The sequence below is a fragment of the Schistocerca serialis genome, chromosome 1 (assembly GCF_023864345.2).
Source record: "Schistocerca serialis cubense isolate TAMUIC-IGC-003099 chromosome 1, iqSchSeri2.2, whole genome shotgun sequence".
Classification (NCBI taxonomy): Eukaryota; Metazoa; Arthropoda; class Insecta; order Orthoptera; family Acrididae; genus Schistocerca; species Schistocerca serialis.
Genome location: NC_064638.1, coordinates 679,941,966 through 679,966,704, shown reverse-complemented (window position 1 = coordinate 679,966,704; position 24,739 = coordinate 679,941,966). Strand labels below are relative to the sequence as shown.

General features: G+C 39.2%; 1 protein-coding gene across 1 annotated transcript in view; it reads left to right on the top strand.

Annotated features, from left to right (window-relative positions):
• LOC126480348 (G-protein coupled receptor Mth2-like) overlaps positions 1-9,463 on the top strand; it is a 247,377-nt gene extending 237,914 nt beyond the window's left edge. Inside the window, exon 7 of the mRNA XM_050103858.1 lies at positions 6,633-9,463. Within this exon, the coding sequence (XP_049959815.1) occupies positions 6,633-6,891 (259 nt within the window). The 3' untranslated portion in view covers positions 6,892-9,463. The remainder of the gene's footprint in view (positions 1-6,632) is intronic.
• Positions 9,464-24,739: the final 15,276 nt, after the last annotated feature.

Genomic DNA, 24,739 nt, shown 5'->3' with positions numbered 1-24,739 from the left:
CATCAAATTGTTTGAATTACAACTTTCTGCATTGAACATCAACAAAAGCAAAACGAGGATAATGGAATATAGTCGAATTAAGTCGGGCGATGCTGAGGGAATTAGATTAGGAAATGAGACACTTAAAGTAGTAAATGAGTTTTGCTATTTGGGGAGCAAAGTAACTGATGATGGTCGAAGTAGAGAGGATATAAAATGTAGACTGGCAATGGCAAGAAAAGCGTTTCTGAAGAAGAGAACTTTGTTAACATCGAGTATAGATTTAAATGTCAGGAAGTCGTTTCTGAAAGTATTTGTATGGAGTGTAGCCATGTATGGAAGTGAAACATGGATGATAAATAGTTTGGACAAGAAGAGAATAGAAGCCTTTGAAATGTGGTGCTACAGAATAATGCTGAAGATTAGATGGGTAGATCACGTAACTAATGAGGAAGTATTGAATAGGATTGGGGAGAAGAGGAGTTTGTGGCACAACTTGACACGAAGAAGGGATTGGTTGGTAGGACATGTTCTGAGGCATAAAGGGATCACCAATTTAGTATTGGAGGGCAGCGTGGAGGGTAAAAAATCGTAGAGGGAGACCAAGAGATGGATACACTAAGCAGATTCAGAAGGATGTAGGCTGCAGTACATATTGGGAGATGAAGAAGCTTGCACAGGATAGAGTAGCATGGAGAGCTGCATCAAACCAGTCTCAGGACTGAAGACCACAACAACAACAAAAACAACAGCATGACGTTGTCCATTGTTTGGCTGTACTATCAACACCATAAAACTTAAATTTTTCTAGGAGAATACTGTGATTCTCGCAGTCAAATGCCTTAGACAATACGCAGAAAATACAAACTGGTACTATTTTGTTATTTAAGGCTTGTAAAATTTTGGGAGTGAACATCTAATGGTATTATCAGTAGAGCAACTCTTCTGAAATCCAAACTGTGATTTGGTGAGTTTATTATTTGCTGAGCATATTACTGCCGCTAAGATGAGAAACAAGGGTGAGTCAAATGAAAACCTTAAATTTGTAATAACAAATCGAAATTTCGCACCATTATCCTGTAAGTTGGTAAGCATGCTACAAACACTGTGCTGAATGGCCTGTAAGTAGCAGCGTAGTGCAGATGCACACATACCGTCGCAGTATCAGTATAAAGATGGCCACCCCACTTGCGACTTGCACCAGGGAAGAACAGCGTTCTGTTATTCAGTTTTTGCACAGTGAAGGAGTGAAACCTACTGAAATTCATCAACAAATGAAGGTTCAGTACGGTGATGCATGTTTGTCACAGCAGCAAGTCTACGAATGAAGTAGGAAGTTCGCAAATGGTGTGACTTTAGTGGAAGATGCTCCTCATCCAGGTCAGGCACAACGAGTTGTGACTCCACAGAACATTGCAGCAGTTGAAGCCATAGTGAAGGAAACCCACTGAATGACATTGCAGCATGTTTACAGATTGGTCATGAGTCTGCATACCACATTGTGCATGATGTGCTTCAGTTTCACAAAGTGTCTACAAGATGGGTGCCCCGGCAGCTGACTCCTGAAATGAGAGAACGACATGTTAATTCTTGTGAAGAACTTCTTTGGTGCTTTGAAAGAGAAGGTGATGGCTTCCTTGCAAGAATCGTTTCTGGGGACAAAACCTGGGTTCACTTCCACCAACTGGAAACAGAGAGAGCGAGCAAGGAATGCCGCCATTCCTCATCACCAAAACCATAGAAGTTTCGAACAGAACCATCAACAGGGAAGGTTATGCTGACTCTCTTTTGGGACGAAAGAGGCATCAATTTGGAGCATTACATACCTAGAGGGACCAATGTCACCAGCGCATCATACACAGATCTCCTAAAAAATCATCTGTGGCCTGCAATCAAATCAAAGCGACATGGATTGCTGTCAGCAGGTGTCCTTTTGCAACATGACAATGCAAGTCTCCACACTGCCCGTACAGCAGTTGCAACAATCACAGACCTGCATTTTGAGTATCTTCCTCATCCACCATACTCACCAGACCTTGCCCCCAAGTGATTTTCATATGTTTGGACCACTCAAAGACGCAATGTCAGGAAAGAAGTTCGTTCTGATGAAGAGGTATGCCATGCAGTGCATGAGTGGTTGCGCAAACTACCAAAAGAATTTTTTTCTAAAGGAATTTATGCACTTTGTAGGCACTGGAGGACTTGCCTTGAGCGTGGGGGAGATTATGTTGAAACGTGATACAGCTTTGTACAACTTCTGCACAATAAATAATATTAAAAATATTTAAGGTTTTCATTTGACTCGCCCTCATACTATTCTGGACTAGATTACCATCTCAAAAATTTTGGAAAATGATATCAGCAGTGAAACAGGTCAGTAGCTACTGATATATCTCCTATCACATTTCTTAAAGAGAGGTTTAAAAAATGCCATATTTCAGTCTCTCCGGAAAAGTGCTTTTAGTTCCTGATGTATTAAATATTTCAAATAAGACCAGGCTTACTATGTGGAAGCAAGTCTTTAATACTCCATTGGAAACACGAGATAAGCTTTTATTTTTGAGAGTATGTATAATTTTCTAAATTTCATATAAAGAAAGTGATGATACTTTCATATGATTAAATATTATGAGAGTTTTTTTTCAATATAAAGCTGTGATTTTTTCCCTGGACTGTTTGTCCCCATGCTTTCTACTGCACTTAAGAAATAATTATTAAATAGATTTGCTACCTGTGACACATCATTTATAGCCCTTCCATTCAGTTCAATAGTAATTTTTTTCTGTTGTAGTACTTTTTGTGTCTCTTGTTTCACTAGATTCTGTATAGCCTTATATCTGTTGTCAGAATAACTGATTTCTGACTTGTGTGCATCTTTCTTAATTTTTTGAGAAGTTTCTGCAGTGTGTAACTACTGCAGAATCTCTAGTTGTTCTTACCAACAGATGCACTTCCCTTTTCCTTTCACAAGATACTTTAATCCCTGTAGTGATTCGCGGTTTTTTACATGGCTGTTTAATGTCCTCTCTGGTTAGCTTATGGAAAAGCTACTTTCAAATAATGATACAAATTTATCATGGAACAGATTAAATTTTATGTTATCATTTGGTTCAATGAGCACAAGCCCTCATTCCTCTGAAGAAGAACATCAAGCACCCTTGGTGGGACACCGACTGTGAGAATGCACTCGTCACTAGGAAAGTTGCATATCAGAAATACAATAGCAAAAAATCCCCAGAAAATTTACAGGCTCTCAATGAAACACAAAAAATAACCGCAAAAATTATTGGACAAGCCAAGAGAAAACTGATGAAAGAACAGTTGGACTCCACAAAGGACAACTTCTGTAACTACAACACTAGACATTTCTAAAGGACGTTTGCAGGGCAAATCTGAGGATACACACCACCAAACCTCTGATTCAGGAAAAGTGATGGAAAATTGGCACTGACAAATAAGGATAACTGCAAAGTGCTGGCACAGTATTCCTCAAAACTTCTAAATTACTAAGAACCCACAGAGAGATTCACAGAGGAAGAACCAACAGACTCACTACCCTCCGATACAAGAGGATGTCCACAGATACATCCTCAGACTCGAAAACAACAGGACATCTGGTGAAGATAGTATAGTGGCCGACCTACTGAAATCCCTCAGACCAAACTCACTTAGAGAACCCACACAGATTATCACATGCATCTGGACATCAGAAAAGCTGCTAGATGACTGGAAATGCGCACTGATTGATCCATTACATAAAAAAGGCAACCACACAGATGTAAACAATTACAGGGGCATTTCCCTGCTACGAGTCACATACAAGATCCTTTCAGCATGCCTAGTCAGAAAGACACATGACCAACTGAAACAGGCAGGCTTCCAACCTGATCGCTCCTGCGCAGAACAAATCTTCAATTTGAAGACTATGCTGAAAATCAAAGCCATCAGAAATACACCAGTCATGTGCACTTTCATTAACTTTAAGAAAGCATATGACTCTGTTGACCTCCATTCATTGTTCAACAACCTATATGAACAAAGTTTGGACAACAAGACACTGCGACTGATCAAACAGACACTGACAAACACGACATCAAAAGTGAAACTTAGGGGGAAAATCTCTGAACCCTTTGAGATGAGGACAGGTGTGCATCAAGGTGATGGTCTCTCACCACTCCTCTTCAACCTAGTGTTGGACAAAGTAATTAAGGTATGGAAGAAAGAGCTGAAATTACAAGGATACTGGAAGCCAGTGGGACTAGGATGACCCAAGGATGAACTGGAAATGGGCTGTTTAGCCTTCACGGACAACCTGGCGCTACTTGCAAACAACGAAACCACAGCAGTCAGCCTGGTAGAAGTACTCAGAGTGGGCAGGAAAAGTAGGGCTACAGCTTTCCTTCCAAAAAACAGAGTTCTTCTGCATGAAATTCAGCATACTGAATTTAAACACAAAACATGGAAAGATCAACAGAGTAACACATTTTAAATACCTAAGGGAAGTGCTTGAACTGACAGGAAAGGAGAAAATTATGCAAAACACCAGGTTACTGGAGATAGAGAGAGCCTTATACAAAACACAGAGTATCTACAACAAAAAGCGTCTGTCCACCTCCATCAAAATTCGTCATTTCAATACTGTAATCAAACTTGAGGTGCTACACGCCAGCGAGACACTGATGCTACACACCAAGGGCAACCTAGAGAAGATCCTCACAGAGGAAAAGAAAACTGTTGGACCAAAACTCACAGATGAAGGAAACAGGCTTCACTACAGAGACACCACAGAGAAGTTGTCCAACCTTGTAGCGGGCATCAGAAGGAGGCTACTGATATTTTATGGCCACATCAGCCCACAGACAAAATTGTCTGTAGAGACAAAATACACAAGTGGGAAGTAATGTTAGAGAAGGCAGGACCTAAAGACCAAAGTGGTCCGAAGAAAGGAAGAGGGCTTTCAGTGAACGAATGAAAGAATACTGAAAGAACAAGTAGTCATCAATGCTTCGTGTGCTCTGATAAAGACCTGTAATCTGTGTAATACTACTACTACTAAATAAATAATAGTAATATATGTTAAAATATAAGAGTAGAAAACATAAAACATTAAAGGGCAATGTATTTATTAATAGAGCAAAACTGATGTTAAATGCCATGAACAACATACTGAGTAAGCAGCAACAGCCGGCCGAGACACACGCAGAAACAGGGAAGTAATCGATTTTGTGACTTTTACGAGCTCCTAACGAGGAAAGAATTTTATAATGTCATCTGTATGCTTTAATAGTTCAGTTTCTTGTGTTTCTGCGTGTTAATTTAATATCTAATAGCCACAGTTCCTGTGTTTTTGTTTGTGTCGGAAAGTAAACCGATTTTGTGACATATTAAAAGTTCCTAATCAGGGGCAAATTATTTACTTTCACCTGAGTGCTTTGGTAGTTAGGTTCTTGAATCTCTGTGTAATAATCTAATTTATTAGATACAGTTCCTATGTTTTTGTCAGTGCCTACATTAGAGTTCTGCAGCATGTGGCGATAGTCCATTTATCCGGGTAGTTTAGTTTTTCACAGTATTTAGTATGGATAGGAACTGTGATCGTTGTGTGCGGGTGTGAGCCGAGTTGGTAACACTTTGCTCCTAACTACAGGCTGTGATGGCTTTGGTTACACAGCTTGAAGCTGCAGTGGATGGGCACCACTGTTGTGGGGCAGCCATGGGGAACCAACAGACGTCCAGCATGTCGGAGTCCTCCGATCGGTCCTCACTACTGGCCAGCTCAGTTACTGCTCGCACTGAGGTTGACCCCTCATCTGTGGTCAAGTGGGATGTTGTTCTGGTGCGGAGCAGGCAGCGAAAGACTTCCCAGGGGGCTGCACGTAAGGCCTACCCGGTTAGTTTGACAAACAGGTTCCAGGTGCTGTCTGTGGCTGACACTGTCGCTGAGCCAGATACTGTCACCTGTCCTGTTTGAGAGGAAACCACTCAGCCTGCAAGATCCGGACAATCACAGAGGGTGAGATTATTGATAGTTGGGAGCTCCAACGTAAGGTGCGTTATGGGACCCCTTAGGGACATGGCTGCCAAGAAGGGTAAGAAAACCAATGTGGACTCCATGTGCAAACTGGGAGGAGACATTCCAGATGTTGAATGGGTCCTCCCTGATGCCATGAAGAGCACAGGGTGCAGCCAACTGCAGTTGGTGGCTCACGCCGGTACCAATGATGTGTGTCACTTTGGATCTGAGAGACAATGGTATGTCGACAATAATGTTCCTGAAATCAACTGGCATGGCCAGAGTCCCTATCTGAACCCAGTCAGACACATTTGAGGTAACTTTGAATGGCAGCTTTTCTCCATATCCCACTCTCCAACTTCATTACCTTCTCTGATTTTGGCTCTTGAGAAGGAATGGGCTGCTATCCTTCCACAGACATTCAGACACCCCAGCAGAGTTGGAGCCATCATAAAGAAAAATGGTGGAGCAACCATGTTTATATCTACTAAATAGGTGTCCAAATACTTTTAATCAGATATCATATCTTGACTAGAGCCTAGCTTTTGGTATGCTGTCAGGAGAGCTGATTAACTGGCATGGGTTGAGTACTACGGGAACAGTTTCTGCTGAGGTTTTAATTGCTGATGTGCTGTTACAGGTTGGTGGCAGATGTGCTGAACTGCCTGCAGGGCGTGCTCATCTTCCTGTTAGTGGTGGTGTTCCGGCGACGCGTACGGCGTCTTCTGCTGGCTCACTGCCCTGCTGCCCAGCGCTGCTTCGGCATCCAACCCAGCCCACTGTCCCAGGCAGAGTTACCCTTGGAGGATGAGGAGGACTGCGACGACACTGATGTTGCCTCTGATGATGCCAATGAATTCAAAGCTGCCCACGTCCGCACCAACGGTCACAACAAGTGATGCTCTAGTTAGGTCCCAATGGAATTTAGCAAGGATGCGCGGCTGTTACAAGAATTATTGGGGACCTGTACGACCTACACATTTGGTTTATGAGAGAACGTGGGGGGCAAAGTGAGCTTCTACACAACACTCTGGTACCTGCTGGTCGTCTGTCATCACTGAATCTCTGTAAAACTCTCATGACTGGTGCTGTGTCAGTGCCTATTTCTTTATCAGAGACAAGAACGGCATGAAATTTGTGTATTGAACTGTTGCAACAAGTTGCTTTCATCCTTCCTGAGAATAATCTGTGTGCTAAGAGTATTTGTGCAAATATATCTGCTGGTAGGAATTTTGCTTTCTTAATGATGCAAGTGTGATTAATTTATTCATACAAGTTCTGTAAATGCTGCTTCAAAGAACTTAAAGGAATGTGTAATGAGTCACAGGATATATCAACAGATGGCAGCAGCCACTGCAGGCTGCTTCTGTAAAATATACTAACAAAGAATATGGCTATTGCTAATACCCAATGGGGTATGTTGGTGCCACACAAAATTTATAACAAAAATCCAGACCTTTAAAGTGTTGTGCACAAGTAATACAAAAATATTCCAAGTATTTTATGTACAGGTTATAGTGATCCTCTCATTTTACACCAATTTTGCATGTCATCACAATAAAAATATAATTTGAAAGATTTATTCCTGATATGTAGTGACAATTCAAATTTTAATGATCATCCACATATGCAACCATGCAATTTACTTAGCCTTTATTGGAAATAAATATTCCCATGGGTCTAATTTTGTATTGGAATGTGGATTTGGTGAGTTTTGCAATGAATCTGTGGGAAGTTGAGGTGTCTTGTATTCCTTAGACACACTGCTAATGTAGTATAAATATGTCATTGATGTTATGATTTTCTCTGTACGTACAGATCAACTGAAAATCTGGTAATTAGTGATTTTCCTTTGTATCAAAGATGAGTTAACTGTTACTTAATCTGTTTTTTGGGCCTTTCAGAATTAAATATGCGACCTATTTATCTATTTATGTGTTTTGGGTAAAGTTTAAAAAGTGACAGCAGCATATTTTTACAAATTAAAAATCAAATAACACTTCTGGTCCAATTGGTATTACCAGATGGTTTGTCTGTACCAGTACATCTTTTTTTCTTTTTACATAATATGAAATGTCATTTGTCGGAGGCTGACCAATGTGTTTTACCTTTAGTTAAAAATAGCACTAAGTTGAAAAGTATCCAAAGTGAAAAAGTCGTCACTGAAGACACAAAAGTATTAATTTCCCATAACAGGTCTCTCAAAGGGATTTTTTAGCCTCTTAAAAATGATACATTGTGAAACAAGTCAACAAGTAAAAAGTTTTAAATATATTTTATACACAAAGCTGAACAATTCTGCATTTTTGTGTTCAGAGGTACTCAAGTTGCAGATAGCACCAGCTTGATGCAGTTTTGCTGATAAGGTCAGGACGTATACAGTGTAAAGAAAAAAAAAAAGCATCAAATCTGGACAACCTGTAGCAAATAACAGAATTTAAAGTACAAAGCAACTAGGGATTATTTTGTTGGGAGTTTTCTGTTGTGTGTGACACATGTGAACACTGCATATGGAAAAAAATATTATGTACCACAGAATGGAAAAGAAAGAACACCATGCAGAGGAAAAAACATTGTTGAGTATCACATTTATTGAATAGTATAAAGAGGAAAATAACATATAAATAATGAGTCTCATTCATTAAATTACTTTTTGATGCAACCATATTCTGCCACACACACACTGCAGTGTTGTGTAGTTTCACTGATAGCTTTTACAGAGAATATAATGAAATTTACATGAGGGATCTAAAATATGTCTTTAGAATAATAGTCTCACGATATACAGCTGAAGCATAGGAATGCAGTTAGTCAGTTTATATTGTCAGTAACCACTGCATTTTCTTAATTATCGTTTATTAATTTCCAGACAGTCATCTTAATTGATGCATTTAAGACATTAAGATTCACACAAAGGAAAAGTAAAGGCATGTCAACTGTTGTGTTTATAAAGAACATGCTCCCTTAATTTGCTTGCACAATTGTGAAAAGTGGCTGGGTGTAACTAATTCTTACCAAAACAGACAATTTGAGCTTACAGCTTGTTAAATTCTATTAGCAAGGACAGTACTAAACGTAACTGTGTAAATATATGGTACTCAGATTTTAAGTGGCTGATTATTTACCTGACTGTGTATTAAAAGTGAAGTCTTTCTTATGATTATGTCCAAAAAGGGCTAAAGAAACGTAAACTTGATTTGGATGACTGTGGAATCACTCCAATTGATAAGCAGGTAGTCAACCAATATGTTATGCCAGTGACACACAACATTCAACATACAGCAGATGTATAAAATGTTCACAAACTTCATCTGCTGAATGTATGGTACAACCTCTTGAGATTACTTGCAGATAAATGCATCTACATATGTAGATTTATATATACCATGTAAAATAATATTGTAACATAAATACTCACATATGAACATGTAGTTGATATGTATTTCAAAAATAAAACTTTAATTTTCATTATTGAGCTTCTCTTTCTCTGTCACCAATAGTTCTTATAAAATTTATCAACAGTTTACTCATAACAATTTCTTTTTAGCATCCACCATGAGATGTAAACATTTAAAACAGTATCATTTTGCTACACTCCTGCTAAGTGTGGCAACATTGCACTCTTCAGATATTTAGAAGCCCCTTTAGATAATAATAGTTCACCAATCAAGTCAGAAGTCGATAACCTTAATAGTTGCTGTGATATATAAATTTACTTTAAAACTCAAAATTTTCAGTCTTTAATAAGGAATTACTTCATGGAGCATTTGTATGACAAAGTATACACACCACAAAAAGAAAACAACCAGACAAACATCTTATTTCCAAATAGTAAAAATGTAAGGCATATACTATCAGAAATGTGTCAGATTTTTTAAAAAATTTTATATATTGTTTTTTATTAACAGTAAACAGCTATTATGGTGCCTGAGTGTGATGGAATGATTTAACTGTGTACATGAAGAAGATCTCCTGAAGTTGTAAGTAATTAAGTATGTATGAGGATGTATATAATGTTGTGCAATCACAAGATAGATAGTGTTCACTGTGTGAAAGGCGTTTTGTAAAACAGACATAGTTTATATTGATGAAGAAATATCAACAACATAAGGAAAAGACAGATTGCTAATTACTGCAAAGATAACACATTAAGTTGCAGACAGACAAAATTAAAAGACACTTACACATTAGCATTTTTGTGTTCAGAGGTACTCAAACTGCAGATAGCACCAGCTTGATGCATCAGATAAAAATAAAAACTCTCACCCTTCATTCACACAAGCAAGCACACATGACTGCCAACTCCAGCAGCTCTGACCAGACTGTATCTTTCACATGGAATGGAAGCAGCAATCTAGAGGGGTCATTGAAAGGGAAGAATAGTGGTGTATGGACTAGGCTGCTAACAGGCACTGTGTTGGAAGGCTGTGGGGCAGGGAGGTGGGGAAAATGGAACAAAAAAGAGAGGAGTATGAAAAGGTAGGTGGGTGCATTGGCAGAGGGTGGGAGACAGAGTAGCGAGGAGGTGATAGGACAAAGGGATGGAAACCGTTGGCTGGTGGGTGTGGGCCAGTATGTTAGGATAGATAGAGGTGGGACAATTTCATGAGCAGAGAATGTGTTGTAGGGGGTAACATCCATACTCTCAGTTCAAGAAAAGCTAATGGTGGAGGGGAGAATCCAGGTGGCTTGGGTAGTGAAGCAACCATTGAAATTAAGCATGTTGTGTTCAGCTGCATATTGTGCCATGGGGTGGTCTACTTTGCCCTTAGCCACAGTTTGGTTGTGGCTGTTCATCCTGGTGGACAGCTGGTTGGTAGTCATACCAATATAAAAAGCTGTGCAATGATTGCAGCAGACCTGGTATATGACAAAGATATTTTCACAGGTGGCCTGGCCTCTAATGTTGTAGGATAAGCCTGTCACAGGACTGGAATAGAAAGTGCTGGGTGGATGGATTTGGCAGGTCTTGCTCCTGGGTCTTCCATGGGTTTATGATCCTTGTGGCAAGGCGTTGGGATTGGGAGTGGCTTAGAGATGGACTAGGTTGTTGTGGAGGTTGGGCGGGCGATGGAACACCATGTTTCTCAGGTAAGATGTCCCTCCTTTCAGGGCATCATGACACACAATCAAAGCTCTGACAAATTTCCAGCCAGTGACGAGGGAGGCACACCTCTGTAGATGGTTGGTTTGGTGGTAGTGCCTGTCTTTAAAGGTGTTGGTGAGACCCTCAGCGTACTGCATAGGTAATGGGTTAGGAGTCTGAAGGCCTACTAGCTCATTCCTCATATACCTTACTAACGTTATCCTAGTTCACAGCTACTTCTCCTTTTAAGGTAAAGTATACAAACAAATCCGCTGCACAGCCATGGGCACTCGCATGGCAGCCTCCTATACCAACCTGTTTGTGGGCCATCCAGAGGAGACCTTCCCAGTGTACCAAACCCCTAGTCCGGTTACGGTTCATTGATGGTATCTTTATGATCTGGACTCAGTGTCAAGACACCCTATCGTCATTCCTTATCAACCTCAATGCCTTCTCTCCCATTCACTTCACCTGTTCCTCCACAACCTAGCATGCCACCTTCCTGGATGTTGACCTTCTCCTGTCCGATCAATCCATCTGTACCTCTTTCCACATTGAACCCACCAACCACCAACAGTATCTACATTTTGACAGCTGTCATCCTTGCAAACCAAAAAATTCCTCTCACACAAGCTGGCCATCCAGGGATGGCATATCTGCAGTAAGGAGAACCCATTTACCCAGTATGCTGAGCATCTCACCAAGGCCTTCACAGACAGGCACTATCCTTCCAGATACAGTCAGCAAACAGACCTTCTGTGCCTTTTCTCCTCACACCCACAATTCTCCCACCACACCCAAGAAACAGGTATAAAGGTATGCCCCCTTCATCACCACCACCCCAGACTGGAACAGGTGAACTATATCCTTCACCAGGGCTTTGTTTACATATCATGATGTCCTGAAATGAGCGACATCCAACCCAAGATCCTTCCCACCCTTCCTAAAGTGGTGTTCTGTCACCCCAACCTCCAAAACGTCGTAGTACATCCCTATGCCACTCCCAGTCCCAATCCCTTCCCACAAGAATCATAGCCCACTGGAAGACTTGGGTGCAAGATCTGCCCAATCCATCCACCCAGCAATTCCTATTCCAATCCCATCACAGGCTTAACCTCTTCGATCAGAGTTACCTTACAACACATTCTCTGCGCATGAAATTATCCCACCTCAATCTATCCTAACATACTGTCCTCCCACCCTCCAGCCAACAGTTTCCACCCCCTCTGTCCTGTAACCTCCTCCCTATTCTGTCTCCCACCCTCTTTGTGTGCCACCCTCTGCCAATGCACCCACCCATCTTTCCACATTTCTCTCTTTTTTCCTCCATTTTTCCCCACCTTCCTGCCCCACAGCCTCCCGATGATGCACCTGTTAGCAGTCTAGTCACTGAACGCTCCACCAGATAGCGCTCTTCTCTTCCTCCACCCGTACACTGCTATCTGTTCCCCTTCCTTAATCCCTCCAGACTGTTGCTTCCATTCCACGTGACAGATGTAATTGGGTCCAAGTTGCTGCATTTGGTGGTCTTGTGTGCGTAGATGTGCTTGCTTGTTAAATGAATGGTGTGTTCCCCCCCTCTCGGCTGTGGCCGAAAGCTAATTTGTAAGTATCTCTTAACTGTGCCAGTCTTCAGCTCAATGTGTCATCTGTTTGTAAATTAGCAATTTGCCTTTTCCTTACATTGTTGACATTCCAACCTGGAGTTCCTTTGTTTGGTATCTTTACTTCATTTCTTCAGATATGTAGAAATTTTGCTATCTAACGTTTGTCTCACTTTCTGAGAGCCCATAATATGCTAGAAGCAATGACAGCAACAATGCTCATTGGTCTTAGTTTTTTTTTACAATCAGCTAAGCAGAAAAGAATGTGGTCCTGGGTCCCAAAGATGGTAGATTGACTAAATGAAAACATTAGTGACCTGTCAGGATCTAGTTTTTGTAGAGAAAGGATGTGTCACTAGTTCCTCTGTAAAGTTTTCATGAAGTGTTCCATAATGGATTTTGAAGCTTTGCTTGGGTGAGTAATATTATTCATCATCCTAGACAAGGCTGTAGAGTCATGGAGATAACTGGGGTGAGTGAGTAATGAGAAACAAAGTACCTGTGCCACTGCATTATGTGAACCTAGTGCTGAGAATGTAATTTCAAACTTTGAAGTTAAAAAACCTGTATGGTACAGAACAACAGTAGTAATAAAGGCTGCAATAGATGTTTTTAGAGAGGGTAAACGGAAGTTTTTCATCAAGAAGAAAGAAGAAAATCGAAGAAAGAAGAGAGCTATGGTGAAATAAGGTTCACTATGACACAGAGCTGCAGGCAGGCACCACTACACAATGGCTGTCAGCTGGTGCAGCAGATGCATGCCCTGCAATTTTGACTGTGAAGGAACCTGACCATCTTCTTTGAGAGCTTGTGAGAGGTTGCCTACATTTTTAGTTGGTGATTCCACTGTGTGGTCTTGCCAAGCCATCACATTGCATCCAATACAGACTGGAGGTAAGGGTCGTCTTCATGGGCATGCTGGGATTAGGAAAATTGGCAGCAGGGAGAGAAATAATAATTTCATACCTATAGTAATGTGAAAAGTGATTAACTATGTTTTAATGAGTGTGACAGGAACACTTCAAAATAAATATGTGTATGGAAATAAGAAAGTAATTTGGTACTAGTAGCAAATGTACAGCAATTTTCTCCTACTTTTGGAGTAGGGCTGGAACCAACTGAAAATGCATATATGGGTGACAGTTTCAATTTTGTTATGCGTGGGTTGAATAATTCTAGTGCTGTAATTTATTGAAAGAAGTGTTGGCTAGTTACAGGATGATGAATTAAAGAGAAACAATCCAAGTAATGTTAAATTTGCACAGTTTCGTTAAATGAAAGGAAAAGAAGTGATACATCAGGAAAGTAAACAGGAAACTAGTCAGGAAATGCTCATGACATTTATATTAACAATGAATAAAAAATTTGGTTATGTGAACCAGCTGTTAATACTTGGGTAAATGGGGTTTCTGGTAAGATTTGTAACAAAATTGCAATAAGTCTGGTAAAATACACTACATGATCAAAAGTATCTGGACACCTGACTGAAAATAACTTACATGTTCATGGCACCCTCCATCGGTAATGCTGGAATTCAATATGGTGTTGGTCCTTGATAACAGCTTCCACTCTCGCAGGCATACATTCAATCAGGTGCTGGAAAGTATCTTGGGGAATGGCAAACTATTCTTCATGGAGTGCTGCACTGAGGAGAGATACCGATTGTCAGTTGGTCAGACCTGGCACGAAGTTGGTGTTCCAAAACATCCTAAAGTTGTTCTATAGGATTCAGGTCAGGACTCTGTGCTGGCCAGTCCATTACAGGGATGTTATTGTTGTGTAACCACTCCACCACAGGCCGTGCATTATGAATAGGTGCTCGATCATGTTGAAAGATGCAATCACCATCCCCCAATTGCTCTTCAACAGTGGGAAGCAATAAGGTACTTAAAACATCAATGTAGGTCTGTGCTGTGATGATGCCACACAAAACGACAAGAGCTGCAAGCCCCCTCCGTGAAATCATGACCATACCAAAACACCACCACCTCCAAAATTTTACTGTTGGCACTACACACGCTGGCAGATGACATTCAATGGGCATTCGCCATACCCACACCTTGCCATCGGATCACCACATTGTGTACCGTGATTTGTCACTCCACACAATGTTTTCCACTGATCAGTCATCCAATGTTTACACTCCTTACAGCAAGTGAGATGTCATTTGACACTGACCGGGGTGATGTGTGGCTTATCAGCAGCCGCTCAACCATAAAATCCGAGTTTTCTCACCTTCCGCCTGTCATAGCACTTGCAGTGGATTCTGATGCAGTTTGGAATTCCTGTGTAATAGTCTGGATAGATGACTGCCTACTACAAATTACGACCCTCTTCAACTGTCGGTAGTCTCTGTCTGTAAACAGACAAGGTCAGCTTGTACGCTTTTGTGCTGTACATGTCCCTTCACCCAATCACCCGACCACGTTCGAAGTCCACGAGTTCTGTGGAGTGCCGCATTCTGCTCTTTCATGATGTCTAACGACTACTGAGGTTGTTGATACAGACTACCTGGCAGTAGGTGTGGCAGCACAATGCACCTAATATGAAAAATGTATGTTTTTGGGGGTGTCAGGATACTCTTGACCACACAGTGCAGATAATTTGGTTGAGATTTTAAATAATTTCAAATCTGTAGTAAATGTAAAGTAGAACACCAGGCTTTTGATTTATGTGACACTGTAAAGAAAGTGCAACCAACGCTTAATGCTGTGGAGTCTGTGTGTAAAGGTGAATATAATGTTCTCAACTGCAAAATCAATAACAAGAGACAGAAATGTGTGCATTTGGAAGAGAAAATTATAGTTTGCATTGATGATGTAGAAAGCTGAATAGTAAAGTTAACGTAGCAGAGGGTACTTTGTATTGGCGATACCTTAGGTTGTCCAGTGTATTGGAAAACATTAGAACAGGAACTAACTATGTGTAACAAGCTGTATGGCGGAATCCTCAGAATTTGCATGTATTACACATAGATAATTTTTAAAATTTGATCATGCAGGTAATAAAATTATGGGTGACTTGCTTGTCCCAAACATACCTCAGTAATCCTGTCAGGGAAAGAAAACATATAGTTTAACATGGAATCCAAACCACATATGATTCTCGGTTGGTTGTTTAAAGGGACTAAACTACTAATGTCACCAGTCCCTTTTGTTCCTGGTGAATCTCTACACCATTTGAGGTGTCAACAGCAAGTTAAAGGCAGACTGAAATATTTCACCCTGTGACCTCTCGTTTTCCAAGCACTGGTACACATTTTATCATCGGACCTGTCATCCTATGTGTAATGCGTGTCCAAAAGAGTTGTGGGGTAATTTTGAGAATGTGATGCCTCAGACTAAGGAGTGATAACCAGAAGACACGCTTCAAGCATCAAAATTTTGGGGACACAAGAACTCGGGGAATAAATAAGACTGTTAATGTGATATGTAGAAGGCATTTAAAGAAGCGTTTTAATAACTATTGGATCAAACAAAACAACTAAAATTGCAAAATAGTCTCTTGGATTGCAGAAAAGTGTAGTCCAAGGAAGGAATCAATATAGAAGTTTGCTCAGAAATATGTAACCAGTTTGCCACATTTGTCTAATAAATTGAAACTGTAACAAATTATTATAGGTTTGGATAGTAAGTTCTCTGATGAACTGGAGGAATAAAATCATTGCTGCACCAAGAAATGATGTAGGAAAATTTGTCATTTAAAGAGAGATGAAAAGCTCATACAGGAAGAGGAGCAAAACTAACAGGGCTGTTCTGATACCAGTAAGTTTTCAAAGCCTTTGTTTCAACACTGAGTACTTTTAAAATAAAATCATTGTTTCGATACTTACTCAGTATTGAATGAAAAGTACTTATATCAAATCAATTTTATGTGCATATCTGAATAGTGATCACACCCTCCTCTCCCATGCTGCCTTTGGTCCAAAGGGTCTATTCATCGGCCATATTGTTTGCTGTGGTTTGCAACCATGCAGTGCATGCTTCTTCTCAAAAGTTTGTTAGCTTTAATTGTGTCATGGCATTGCGAAAATCTTAAGTATGGACATACTTTACTAAAACGATTGACTCCACTGCAAAGTGCAAATTAAAACTGTGAAGTTCTGCAGCATTATATACAATTTATTTAAACACTCCAGTACTCATGGAACTGTTATAGAAAGAAAACAACAGAAAGTTAGCAGTGCCTCTGAGCTTGAAAAAAATAAGTGAAACATGTTATGAAAATGTGAGTACTAAACTGGAAAGATAACTCCATGAAGCTAAGTTGTGACAAAATACATCACAGACGCCACGATAGGTCAGGGCACACTTAAGTTGTTCCACTAAATAGGAGAACAGAAATGACTGTTTACTGATACTACATGTCACTGCCTAGCTTTAGGTCATAATCACACAAAAGTTGTAAGTACAAGCAGTACTGACAACCCAAAATACCCCTTGTCAAGTTTGGGCAAATGTCAAATGCTGTCACAGTTTTCCACACAAAGACGCATTTGAGTAGTCTCTCCAGTTTAGCATCAAGCTCACTAGTATGAACTTAATACAAACTGTCTTTTGACTTCCTCTGATACAAAACTGTTATATCTGCAGAGTATCATTTTTTAGAGCATGAACTGTTATTTTAGCATTTGTCAGTAATTTACTTTCATTTGCTTTGTAGCTACAAGTAACTATCATTTTGAATTTCGAAGTTACAAGATGCTTTGAGTCTTTCTTTCAGTCTTTATTAGTCATGCAGCATTTGTACCTGCAAAAGACTTCAACAGCACATTTACTTATCAATAATACAAAACATGTCATGACACTATTTACATTGTTGTATTTGATATTTCTAAAAATTCTTCTAAAGAATAAAATGGGTTTGCTAGCAAGAAGTTGTGTGGATTTTCTTTAAATGATTTGATTAGTATGTTTCTGACATGTTTACACAGTTTTTTATATATTTTGAGTGGCACGTAGATATGATTATTGTTTGTTTTTGCTAGTCTGTTCTCGAGTAAGAGCAGAGTAGTACTCATTCTATTATTACAATCAAGACTTTGATTTGACACACTCAAATTTGGTACTTCAGTGAATATGTAATAAACAGTTTCTAGAATGTATAAATTAATTACAGTTAAAACCTTTAAAATATTATATTTAGTGAACAAAGGCTTACAGTGAGTTCTGCTAACTGCTCTTGCCATTAATCCAATTATTATTATTGACAATCTAACAGTTACTTGTTGTAAGTGGGTGATCCATGTTAGTTTGTTGTTACACGTAATGCCTAAAAATTTTGCATTTTGTTTTTCTATTTTCGCAGTCTTTGATAGATTGAACCACATGTTCTATGTCTGATTTACATTTAATACTAAACCATTTGTACTGAACCAGGGTGTTGCTTTCACCAAATGCATTCTTTGACAAGGTCATCAAATACATAGTTTACAAACAGAAAAGTACCACCAGTGTGCGTACATGTCTTTACATTTGTATTATCTGGTAACTTATTTATTTGTACCAGAAATAGAAGAGGTTCTTATTTTGATCCCTGTGGCACTCCGTGTTGAATCTCAAGTGTCTTTGGTAACTGACATCCTGAACTTATCACCTGCTTTCTTTTATTGTGGTACGATTTCATTAGTTTTAGACTTTTGCCACAAATTCTGTAGTATTCTAGTCTGGACAGCAAACTGTGCTGGTCAACACAGTCAGAGGCATTACTCAGATCATAGAAGATTACCTGTGTATAAGCATGGTCCTCAAATGCTGATAAAATGTCTCTAATTAATAGTTCTACAGTTTGTGTATATGATATTTCTTTCCTGTAACTGAACTGTGACTTTTTATCTTCTAGGTACTCATACATTTGTTTATTCATGGTGTTTTCAAAGACTTTGGTTAGTCCTGGGATTAGTAAAATTGGCTTGTAGTTTGCAGATTCAGTTTTGCTTCCCTCCTTAAGACAGAAGTAACCTTGGATAATTTGAGGGGATTGGGAAAAACACGTTATGTAAGACACAAGTTTATACAGCATATTAATGAGGCTACAACGTAATATATTATTTATTTCAAATTGTCAAAAACCCTGAAAAATTCATGTAATACAGACAAAATAATTGAAAAAAAAAAAAAAAATTACCCCTAACGGCTGAGGGACTCGGGGCAAGTAAGGCTAGCAACCTGCTTCCCTGGTACTTTAAATATGATGCTGGCAACAATCAGAGCAAAATGCCTCGGACCTTTGGAGGTGACGGAGTCCCACCTCTAACTGACAAACCAGGGACTCCAAAGATACGACTTGGCAAACAAATGGTAATGAGATGGGGAGCTATTAATATCAATGGGGGCTACTCTGGGAAGAAGGTAGAGCTGGCAGAGGCTGCAAGTAAGATGGGGCTGGACGTTTTAGCTGTTAGTGACATTCGGGTAAGGGGTGAGAAAGAAGAGGAAGTGGGAGAATACAAGGTCTACCTGTCAGGAGTCAAAGCAGGAATAGCACAATGGGGTGTAGGGCTTTACATCAGGAAAGAAATGGAACCCAGCGTAGTTGCAATAAGGTATGTAAACGAACGACTGATGTGGATAGATTTGACAGTGTCTAGCAAGAAAATTAGGATTGTGTCAGTATATTTGTATTGTGAAGGGACAGATCAAGATAAGATGGATAGTTTTTATGAGGCACTCAGTGATGTAGTTGTTAGAGTAAAGGACAAGGACAGTGTTCTGCTCATGGGTGATTTTAACACCAGGATTGGAAATCGAACAGAAGGGTATGAAAAGGTTATGGGTAAATTTGGAGAGGATATGGAGGCCAACAGGAACGGGAAACAACTCTTGGATTTCTGTGCCAGTATGGGCTTAGTAATCACAAACTCCTTTTTTAAACATAAGAACATTCACCGGTATACTTGGGAAGGCAGGGGAACCAGATCTGTCATTGACTATATAATAACAGATCAGGAATTCAGGAAGGCTGTGAGGGACACACGTGTATTCAGGGGATTCTTTGATGACACTGATCATTATTTAATCTGCAGTGAAATTGGGATTGTGAAGCCGAAAGTGCAGGAGGTCAGGTCCATATGTAGGAGGATAAGAGTGGAGAAACTTCAGGATAAGGAAATCAGGTACAAGTACATAACAGCGATCTCAGAAAGGTACCAGTTAGTTGAATGTAGTCAATTACAGTCATTGGAAAAGGAATGGACAAGGTTCAGGGACACAGTACTAGAAGTGGCTAAAGAATGTCTTGGAACAGTAGTGTGTAAAAGTAGGATGAAGCAAACAGCTTGGTGGAATGATACAGTCAAGGCAGCCTGTAAAAGGAAAAAGAAGGCGTATCAAAAATGGCTGCAAACCAGAACCCAGGTAGACAGAGAAAATTATGTTGAAGAAAGAAACAAAACCAAACATATAATTGCAGCATCCAAGAAGAAATCTGGGGAAGACTTTGGGAACAGGTTGGAGACTATGGGTCAAGCTGCTGGAAAACCATTCTGGAGTGTAATTAGCAGTCTTCGAAAGGGAGGTAAGAAGGAAATGACAAGTATTTTAGACAGGTCAGGAAAACTGCTGGTGAATCCTGTGGATGCCTTGGGCAGATGGAGGGAATATTTTGAAGAGTTGCTCAATGTAGGTGAAAATGCGATCAGTAATGTTTCAGATTTCGAGGTAGAATGGGATAGGAATGATGATGGAAATAGGATCACATTTGAGGAAGTGGAAAAAATGGTCAATAGATTGCAGTGCAATAAAGCGGCTGGGGTGGATGAAATTAAGTTGGAACTCATCAAATACAGTGGAATGTCAGGTCTTAAATGGCTACACAGGATAATTGAAATGGCCTGGGAGTCGGGACAGGTTCCATCAGACTGGACAAAAGCAGTAATCACACCAATCTTTAAACATGGAAACAGAAAAGATTGTAACAACTATAGAGGTATCTCTTTAATCAGCGTTGTGGGTAAAACCTTCTCAGGTATTGTTGAAAGGAAAGTGCGAGTATTAGTTGAGGACCAATTGGATGAAAATCAGTGTGGGTTTAGGTCTCTTAGAGGTTGTCAGGACCAGATCTTTAGCTTACGGCAAATAATGGAGAAGTGTTATGAGTGGAACAGGGAATTGTATCTATGCTTTATAGATCTAGAAAAGGCATATGACCGGGTTCCTAGGAGGAAGTTATTGTCTGTTCTACAAGATTATGGAATAGGAGGCAAACTTTTGCAAGCAATTAAAGGTCTTTACATGGATAGTCAGGCAGCAGTTAGAGTTGATGGTAAATTGAGTTCATGGTTTAGAGTAGTTTCAGGGGTAAGACAAGGCTGCAACCTGTCTCCACTGTTGTTCATATTATTTATGGATCATATGTTGAAAACAATAGACTGGCTGGGTGAGATTGAGATATGTGAACACAAAATAAGCAGTCTTGCATATGCGGATGACTTAGTTGTGATGGCAGATTCGATTGAAAGTTTGCAAAGTAATATTTCAGAGCTAGATCAGAAATGTAAGGACTATGGTATGAAGATTAGCATCTCCAAAACGAAAGTAATGTCAGTGGGAAAGAAATATACACGGAATGAGTGCCAAATAGGAGGAACAAAGTCAGAACAGGTGGACGGTTTCAAGTACTTAGGATGCATATTCTCACAGGATGGCAACGTAGTGAAAGAACTGGAAGCGAGGTGTAGCAAAGCTAATGCAGTGAGCGCTCAGCTACGATCTACTCTCTTCTACAAGAAGGAAGTCAGTACCAAGACTAAGTTATCTGTGCACCGTTAAATCTTTCGACCAACTTTGTTGTGTGGGAGCGAAAGCTGGGTGGATTCAGGTTACCTTATCAATAGGTTGAGGTTATGGATATGAAAGTAGCTAGGATGATTGCAGGTACTAGTAGATGGGAACAATGGCAGGAGGGTGTCCACAATGAGGAAATCAAAGAAAAACTGGGAATGAACTCTATAGATGTAGCAGTCAGGGCGAACAGGCTTAGATGGTGGGGTCATGTTACACGCATGGGAGAAGCAAGGTTACCCAAGAGACTCATGGATTCAGCAGTAGAGGGTAGGAGGAGTTGGGGCAGACCGAGGAGAAGGTACCTGGATTCGGTTAAGAATGATTTTGAAGTAATAGGTTTAACATCAGAAGAGGCACCAATGTTAGCACTGAATAGGGGATCATGGAGGAATTTTATAAGGGGGGCTATGCTCCAGACTGAACGCTGAAAGGCATAATCAGTCTTAAATGATGATGATGATGATGAAAAAAAATTAAGACATTTAGTGCTCGGAAGCATCTTCTATTGACAAATAAGGTCAAACTTCTGTTTTACGTATTTTCCAAATTTGTAGTCTATGCATAAACTTGTAAGATCAGGGCTAAAAATACCTTTAGTTTACATTTATTGCAAATACTGTTTACCTCACTTCTCAATCCTTACTTGTCCGCAGCTCGTGGTCTAGTGGCTAGTGTTGCTGCCTCTTGGATCACGGGGTCTCGGGTTCAATTCCCCGGCCAATTGGGGATTTTGTCTGCCTGGGGTCTGGGTGTCTGTGTTGTACTCATCATTTTATCATCATCATTGTCATCATTCATGACAGTGAATAGATTAGACAGTGTACAAAACTGGACTGTGAAAAAATTGGGAACTTTTTATGGGCACTGATAACCGCGCAGTTGAGTGCCCCACAAACCAAACCAAACATACATCTTACTTGATGTCTAGCTTGACTTTGTACCGTTTTCTTCCTATTGGCATTATCTGTGATTGCATGAGCCAACTTGATGTCTCACCCCTTTTCATCAATTTCAATGTATACAGCAACAATATATATTCTCAACATTTTGAATTCAAACAATCAGGCACAAACAATATGATTGGTCACAATCAAGGAGAGGTCACCTACTACCAGTGAGTGAGCTTTCATAGGCCAGCTACTTGTTATGTCACTCACCAACCAGCCCAGCCACCACATTACAGGTTATACAATCTGCAAAAATATTACAGAGAGAATGCCACTTTGCAGATGAGCAGAGAGACACTGGCTGTTTAACCATTAATTGTGTCTACACTGTAATTAAATTAATCAAGCATGGCTAGAAACAATGTAGGAATTTGTTCCATCTTATCACAGCCATCAACACAAATATTCGTAACTAGAAAAAACCTGATATTGATTATGACATTGAATATAGAGCAAATAGGATGAAGGTGGTTCTACAAAGCGCATTAAAGGAGTCTTTTTCCATGAGTTTCGTCTAATAAAGGTAAAAAAATTATTTTTAGTACCTAATTATTACACTGAAATTGCAAGTTTTTAATTTTAAATGACATTTTTATTCTAGAGGCAGGTACAAAATATAATGAAAGTCAGGCATTGGTATTTTTTATCCGCAAGGATATATGTGACCTTTTCATGGGTTACGGAAGAGCTGCAACCTAATTTTAAAGTGCCTGGTGCAAAATGTTTAAAAAACATGAACAATATGAGGCTTATGTAGCTAAAACCAGATCTAGATTGTAAAAAAAAAAAAAAAAAAAAAAAAAAAAAAAAAAAAAAAAAAAAAAAAAAAAAAAAAAAAAAAGGACGATATTTGTCTCTCACTGGATATTTGGCCTGAAACAAAATTTTTTAGGTGTGAGAACCCTTTTTCTACAAAATGGCAAAATGTGTATGTTATAGCAGCCACTTGTGCACTAAATGAAAGAAATATGAGCTGACTACATATCAAGAGCCCTTAAGGATATTTTTGATAGTTGGAATGTATCACAAACTAAAATTCTTACTGTTGTGATAGATAATAGCAGTTCTATGTTAGTAGCCATAAGAATATCCATTGGTGAACAGAAATATTTGTCATGTTTTGTGCATGCAAAAAATCTGGTTGTTGAAGAGGCTTTAAAATTACTTGACATTATATCTAAAATTCAAGAAATAGTGTTTTGGATTAAAACAGTGTTGCATAGTCAGATAAATAAAAATCAAATGCAAAACAATACTCCCAAAGGTTCACTTTTGAAACTTATTGCCAATGTTAAATTAAGGTGGAACTCATGTTGGAGTGCTTCTTACATTTAAGGTAAGTGATATCTAACGTCATAGTTGATACTGTTTCAGCACACTACATTCCATCAGTAGTGGAAAGGGAAACACTCAAACAACTTAGTATTTTTAAAGCGTTTTGAATATGTGACAAGAGATATGTCTGGACAAAAGTATGTTACAATGTTGAAAATTATAATAATAATTAATTTTTTGCCAACAGTATCTCACCAGTCTCACCAACTGTCAAAGAACGGAAGGATGTTTTATCAAGAGAGCTGAAAGAAAAGTATGGGTTAATTCAATTTTGCTCCTCTTCTGGATCCAATGTTTAAAAACATACATTTTAAAAATCTAGCAGCATGCACGAGAATCATACAAAAACTCAGAAGCATGCTTTATGAGCAACAAAGTATCCTCAGTGAATTTGAGGAAGATGCCACTTCATCTACTGTAGCACAGGAATACGACTTTTCAAAACATCGTAAACAGCTAGTGCACGGCAACAAAACAAAAAAAAAGGAAATGCACCAAAGTGATGAAGTATCTCTTTATTTGCCAAATCCTGTAATATATTTAAAATATAACGAACTTACAGAATGGGAAGACATGGAAATAATTTTCCCATGTTTGTACAAATATGCTCAACAGTATCTTATTGTTGTTACAATATCTGTGCCTATGGAGTGTTTATTTTCAAACTTTGTCCCAATTATGACTCAAAATAGAAGTAAGTTGTATCCAAAATATTCACAGCAATTTTTCTTTTTGGAAGTCTTCCAAAAGGTGACATTTTTTTTATAAGCATCATCATTAATAAAGAAATGAAAGTAGTTAATTGTTTTATCAGATTACATAAAATAAGTAATCAAGTAAAATATCATGTCTACTCAGTATTAGTACATTTGCACAAAAAATTAAAAAGTATTGATATGAGAAGGTATCAATACTTTTGAAATCCTCATTTGAGTAGTAGCACTAGATGACCACAGTACCAATCATTCAAGTAGGGTTCATTACTTTGATGG